Source organism: Coregonus lavaretus (genome assembly GCF_964263955.1).
Source record: "Coregonus lavaretus genome assembly, chromosome: 17".
In the NCBI taxonomy this organism is placed as follows: Eukaryota; Metazoa; Chordata; class Actinopteri; order Salmoniformes; family Salmonidae; genus Coregonus; species Coregonus lavaretus.
This window is the reverse complement of record NC_140004.1, coordinates 42,612,653-42,619,638: the sequence shown is the minus strand read 5'-3', so window position 1 is coordinate 42,619,638 and position 6,986 is coordinate 42,612,653. Positions and strand designations below refer to the sequence as shown.

Here is a 6,986-nt window from a genome sequence, read left to right as displayed (position 1 = left end):
CCGCAGGTGAAGAAGCCAGATGAGGAGGTCCTGGGCTGGTGTGGTTACAGGTGGTCTGGGGAGGTCCTGGGCTGGTGTGGTTACAGGTGGTCTGCGGTTGTGAGGCTGGTTGGACTTACTGCCAAAACACACACACACACACACACACACAAACCCATAGCTAAAGAGAGATTATTGTTTATTGAGTGAGCCTATTCTATCAAATATTGTTCTGTATTCCAGGTTAAGGTATCACCACAGTACATTTATTGAAGAAGAAAAACATACAATACATTACATCTCAAACTTCTTGAAATCTACATTTTAAATCTAAATTCAACAATCCCCCCATAAATACATTTCTATTGAACATTTGAAAGTCAAATATGAGAGTAATAAAACAATAACACTAGAAGCAAACATGATTATCGAGATGAGAACATTATTTTTTGCTCACAGGCATACTTTGTGCAATGGTAAACAGTTCAGTGAAAATGGTACGCAGTCTAAAACGTCAGACAGTTTGAAATAGCTTCAGATTGCCACAGTAGTTCTACAGATATAGACTGACCTTTTATGCATTTAAACATCAGTTCATAGTGCAAAAAATAGCATCAGTTCATAGTAGCCCCAATCTCATTTCAAAACATTATTCTGTACACTTATACATTTCTTCTAACTGTCTGTTGTAGAGCTCATCTGTTTCTTCTAACAGTGTCTGTTCTAGAACTCATCTGTTTCTTCTAACAGTGTCTGTTCTAGAACTCATCTGTTTCTTCTAACAGTATCTGTTCTAGAACTCATCTGTTTCTTCTAACAGTGTCTGTTCTAGAACTCATCTGTTTCTACTAACAGTGTCTGTTCTAGAACTCTTCTGTTTCTACTAACAGTGTCTGTTCTAGAACTCATCTGTTTCTTCTAACAGTGTCTGTTCTAGAACTAATCTGTTTCTTCTAACAGTGTCTGTTCTAGAACTCATCTGTTTCTTCTAACAGTGTCTGTTCTAGAACTCATCTGTTTCTTCTAACAGTGTCTGCTCTAGAACTCATCTGTTTCTTCTAACAGTGTCTGTTCTAGAACTCATCTGTTTCTTCTAACAGTGTCTGTTCTAGAACTCTTCTGTTTCTACTAACAGTGTCTGTTCTAGAACTCATCTGTTTCTTCTAACAGTGTCTGCTCTAAAACTTATTTGAATGAACGTCAAAATTACAAAGAAGGAGCTACAGATATTGTCTTTCCAGAGTTTTTTTGTAAAAAATATGTGTCCTGATTGTTCATGATACAATTGTATGGCACGGGTTATTGTAGTTCCTTTCTGACACTTGATTTCATGGCAGCTGGTGCATCAGACAGTGTTCAGCCCTGTAAGCCAAGGCCCACGGTGACAGGCATCAGAAATAGTCATGATCAGGCAGTATTAGGACCACCAGGCATACAGTATCACAGAATGGGCACTTCAGTTCATGTTCTCCAGCAGGTAGTACCATAAACATTTAATCACTAGAATGGTTATGGTTCTGTGATGGGTAGAGCAGCGGCCATATTGAATGTACCCATCATGTATTTCTATGGGTAGTTCTGTGTGTCCCTCATTGAGGGTTTGTCATCTTATACAGTCTTTCCTTGGGATGCTGCTTACTCCCAGGGTTTTGGCTTGGTGAAGCTCATTGACAGTACATTTAAAACGTAGAGATCTCTAAAGTCCAGACACTCTTATCCACAGCGACAGTTGTGGAATTTAACCTTGGTGTTGTAAGCGCCGTGCTCTACCAACTGAGCCACACAGGACCATCAAGCATTCAAGCAAGCTAACAGCAACTTCACACAGGCTATGGTATCTTCACTGTTGGCCTTTTGGACAAACGGCACACTGATAATAAGGTACAATTTTGGACAAATATTGTTATTATGGGCCAATATTTCCAATTTCTCCTCTCTGTCTCCTCTCTCTGTGCTCTGTCCCTATCAGGTCAGCACCAGCAGAAGGAGCGCCCCACCATCTCAAAGAACAGCCTGTTGGGTTCTCTGAAGTATCGACACAGCTTCCTGAAGGCCTGTGAGCTGAGAGGAGCGTGGGGCCTCCCCTTGGACTCATCCAGACATTTGTCATGTCCCCCGGCAGAGAGGAGGCAGTAGAAACCTTTAGTGGTGTTGAAGTAGAAGTTGGAGGGAGCGATGCGCGGGGGAAGGTCCAGGAACCTATAGATTAGATAGATAGATTAGAAAACATTAATGTCCTCAATTAGTTCATTCATTTGGCAGCATGACCTCTCTCTCTCGCTCTCCCTCTCTCTGTCTCTCTCTCTCTCTCTCTCTCTCTCTCTCTCTCTCTCTCTCTCTGTCTCTCTGTCTCTCCCTCTGTCTCTCAATTTCAATTTCAATTCAATTTAAGGGCTTTATTGGCATGGGAAATGTGTGTTAACATTGCCAAAGCAAGTGAAGTACATAGTAAACAAAAGTGAAATAAACAATAAATATTAACAGTAAACATTACACTCAGAAGTTTCAAAAGAATAAAGACATTTCAAATGTCATATTATGTATCTCTCTCTCTCTCTCTCTCTCTCTCTGTCTCTCTCTCTCATTAGATTTTGTGATACCTCTCGGCCCTGCGGAGCTCCGGGAAGGGGTGTCTGATGAGGGCCTCTCCATCCACCACGTGGACCTGCTCCCTGGGGAACACATCCAACCAGCGGTCCAGGTGCTGGTGGTACAGGCTCCTCTGCAGCGCCTTGTAGGCCGGGTTGATGTGGCCCTGCCGGAACAGCAACTCCTCTACAATAAAATACAATAGAATACAGTAGAAAATAATATTATAATACTGTATTAATAATGGAATAGGATACTTTATTGTCCATTTGGTTGATGTGGTCCCCAAATACAGTATAGCTAGTTCATTCCCCACATTGTCATCGCCTAGCCCAGGACTCGAACCTTTCGGTTACTGGGCTACCTACCTAGAGGCTGGTAGGGCTTGTGGCGGGTCACGCGGTTGTGAAGGACCTGGGTATAGTCGGAGACGAGGCGCTCGGCGGGGTCGCGGACTATCAGCAGTAGTCGGACAGCAGGATTCATCTCCCAGACCCGCTCTGGGACCTGGGGAGAGGCAAAGTATCCAGGGGTCTTCTCTACCGTCAGCTGTCCAGGCAGGGTGAAGGGCATCTGGGCACGGTACCACGCCAGCCCCCGCCGGTAGTGTTCTTCCATGTTGAAGTAGTGCACCTTAAAAGAAAGTATGTAGAGTTGTTTAATGTCTTATACAATTTTTATTGTATTTGTTTAGTCTTTTATTGTGTATTTTCATTGTACACACCAATGTACAGTCTGTATTCTAGGATTTTATCTTGTTCTTTCATTCTGTTATGCTGCATGACTATTTTCATTATAATAGTGTAAAGTGTGAAAGTGCTTTACAAACGAAGTTATGATGATGCTGATGATGCTTCTGTTTGTCATTACCTCAGCTTTGGCCACCTCTACGTCCGGATGGAGGTTGAGCATCTCTAGAAGGGCCCTGGTGCCACCTTTACGCACGCCGATGATGATGGCTCCGGGTAGGCGCTGCTGGGTGGCATTACGAGAGCGAGAGGGGGGGGAGGAAGAGCCGGCTGCTCTGAGCTCCCGTAGACAGACACATAGCTGGGTCTGCAGTAGGAGGAGAACCAGCAGGGCTAGGAGGACAGTCCACAGCATGGTGGACTGGATGAGAAGAGGAGATGGGGCAAGGGGTACACACACACTGGGTATAGGAGGACACACACACTGGGTATAGGAGGACACACACACTGGGTATAGGAGGATACACTCACTGGGTATAGGAGGATACACACACTGGGTATAGGAGGATACACACACTGGGTATAGGAGGACACACACACTGGGTATAGGAGGACACACACACTGGGTATAGGAGGACACACACACTGGGTATAGGAGGATACACACACTGGGTATAGGAGGACACACACACTGGGTATAGGAGGACACACACACTGGGTATAGGAGGACACACACACTGGGTATAGGAGGACACACACACTGGGTATAGGAGGATACACACACTGGGTATAGGAGGACACACACACTGGGTATAGGAGGACACACACACTGGGTATAGGAGGACACACACACTGGGTATAGGAGGACACACACACTGGGTATAGGAGGATACACACACACTGGGTATAGGAGGACACACACACTGGGTATAGGAGGACACACACACTGGGTATAGGAGGATACACACACTGGGTATAGGAGGACACACACACTGGGTATAGGAGGACACACACACACTAGGTATATGAGGATACACACTGGGGGCTTGGGGGCTGGGATGAGGTGGATTGGGGCTCCTTGATAACACAGATTCAGGATCCAGGAGTCTTCAATGTAGAGCCTGCAAATAAATAAATGATGTGTTATTTTCCACCTGTCAAAAAATGTTTATTCTGTTATTCAATGAATGAAAAAACTAACTATTTGGCGCAATGTCAAGGTAAAAGTTCAAGTTCAAGTTTTACCCACATGGCAATCATAGACACTGAAATACATGGACATGGACTAACGTTAGAAAAAAAAAAAATCACACTATTTAGATTTACATTTTAGTCATTTAGCAGACACTCTTATCCAGCGCGACTTACAGTTAGTGAGTGCATACATTTTCATACTGGGCCCCCGTGGGAAACGAACCCACAACCCTGGCGTTGCAAGCGCCATGCTCTACCAACTGAGCTACACGGGGACTACTCAAAGGGTCCTGGCCTGTGGAACAGAGAGGTGATGGGTGCTGCCTGTCACTTGTCCTCAACAGGCAAGTAACCAGTCATGGAAGGGGTGAATTGTAGAGAGAGATTGCAAAGTCCAGGCACCATGTTGACATGGTGTCTAGGGGGTTGTTTAAAGTCTGTGTTCACTAGGCCTGAACATCATCACTGCACAGCAGTGTCATAACATTATCCTTCCTCTGACGTTGTTGTGTTTGTCTCTGTTGTTGTTGTTGCCCTGTCCAGGCCAGCCTGATGTGGCTGACTTATTAATTACCTTGTTGTGTGTGTGTGTGTTTGTGTTCAGTGTGTGTTCAGTGTGTGTGTGTTTGTGTGTGCATGTGTGGTCCTGGAGAGGAATCTGTCAAAGTGTTCTGTTCCTCAATAATTGCACCTTAGGGGAACTTTGTCGCTCCCCCTGACCTCTCTCCCAGACCTCTTGAGACGTCCTCTCCCTGCCTGCTGCCTCGTTGAGTCTCTCTTCATGATCACCATTAAGTTCATCATCAAGTCACCTATCAAGGCTGAAGGGTTTGTCCGGATGTTTCTACTAGTTACTCTGGAAGTGGTGGCTATTACTTTGTTCTCTAATAATATCAAACACACAGCTTTTGTTGTTAGTATTGTGTAGTAATGTTTCCAACTATCTGTCTGACTGTGTGTGTGTTAAGTGTGTGTTTAGCCTCCCTGGTGACTGGAGTATTCCCCTCCTGTCTAGCGGCAGCGCATTCTGCTTCACTTCCACCCTGCTAATGATCCCCCCTCTCTCTCTCTGACCCTAACCCTGCTAATGACCCCCCCTCTCTCTCTCTGACCCTAACCCTGCTAATGACCCCCCCTCTCTCACTCTGACCCTAACCCTGCTAATGACCCCCCCCCTCTCTCTCTGACCCTAACCCTGCTAATGACCCCCCCTCTCTCTCTCTGACCCTAACCCTGCTAATGACCCTCTCTCTCTCTGACCCTAACCCTGCTAATGACCCCCCCCTCTCTCTCTGACCCTAACCCTGCTAATGACCCCCCCCCCTCTCTCTCTGACCCTAACCCTACTAATGACCCCCCCTCTCTCTCTCACACCCTAACCCTGCTAATGACCCCCCCCCCCTCTCTCTCTCACACCCCCTAACCCTGCTAATGCCCCTTGAATTAATCACTCTTTTGTTGCTGAGAATGCAGATGAGCTTTGTGATTTACATAAATTCACTGAAAACCCACACTAACATATGGTTATATTAAAGAGTACTGGTTATATTAAGAGTATTGCACTTTTCATGTAGCCTACTTTTAGCCAGCTAATAGCCTAACCACCGATCAAGCAACATTATAGACTAAATGTTAGAATTATGTTGCTGTGACAATATAGGTCAAATTAAGATCCTACATCTGTATGTGTGTTTGAATATTGTATGTGTTGGTATGCTGCTAGTTGTATCTACCTGTGCGTGTGTTAGTGCCCTGTGAGCGCATGCACACGGTATGTGTCTGTTCCCTGTCTGTTCACTGTGCCGTGCCTTCGGAATATGTATTTGGTGAGCGCTGGTATTTGTGGTTGGGGGTACGGAGGATTATCCTGTACATGGAGAGATGGAGGGGTGGATGGAGGGATGGAGGGGTGGATGGAGGGATGGAGGGGTGGATGGAGGGATGGTGGGGAGGAGGGACGCTGAGTGTTCTCACCGGGAGTGTGTGTGTAACGCAGTAGAGAGATTGGCCCCCGTAGAGGGTTGGCATGGTGAAAGCTGGTGGAATGCAAGCCTTGCAATAGATAAACTCTCTCTCTTTCGCTCTGTTTCTCTGTCTCTCTCATCAATTCAATTAAATTCAAGTGTGACGAGGTGTGAATGAAGGAGTCAGGCACAGGAGGTAAAATACCGAAGCCTGCCCGAACCAGGAGGGGGGACAGCCTCGGCGGAAGTCGTGACAGTACCCCCCCCCCCCCCCCTGACGTGCGGCTCCAGCAGTGCGTTCCTCCGGACCGTACCCCTCCCACTCCACAAGATACTGAAGGCCCCACACCCGACGCCTCGATTCCAGGATGGAACGGACCGAGTACGCCGGGGCCCCCTCAATGTCCAGAGGAGGTGGAGGAACCTCCCGTACCTCAGACTCCTGGAGCGGACCAGCTACCACCGGCCTGAGGAGAGACACATGAAACGAGGGGTTAATACGGTAATCAGGGGGGAGTAACAACCTGTATGTCACCTCGTTTATTCTCCTCAGGACTTTAAACGGCCCCAC

General features: G+C 46.4%; 1 protein-coding gene across 1 annotated transcript; it reads right to left on the bottom strand.

Annotated features, from left to right (window-relative positions):
* Positions 1–1,229: 1,229 nt before the first annotated feature.
* LOC311144571 (heparan sulfate glucosamine 3-O-sulfotransferase 1-like) lies at positions 1,230–3,672 on the bottom strand (the record flags this gene model as incomplete). The annotated part of the gene is made up of 4 exons (XM_084180606.1): positions 1,230–2,178; positions 2,580–2,754; positions 2,937–3,201; positions 3,439–3,672. The coding sequence occupies 4 exons, from the start codon at positions 3,670–3,672 to the stop codon at positions 1,950–1,952; spliced, it is 903 nt and encodes a 300-aa protein (XP_084036732.1). The 3' UTR covers positions 1,230–1,949.
* Between the last annotated feature and the right edge of the window lie 3,314 nt (positions 3,673–6,986).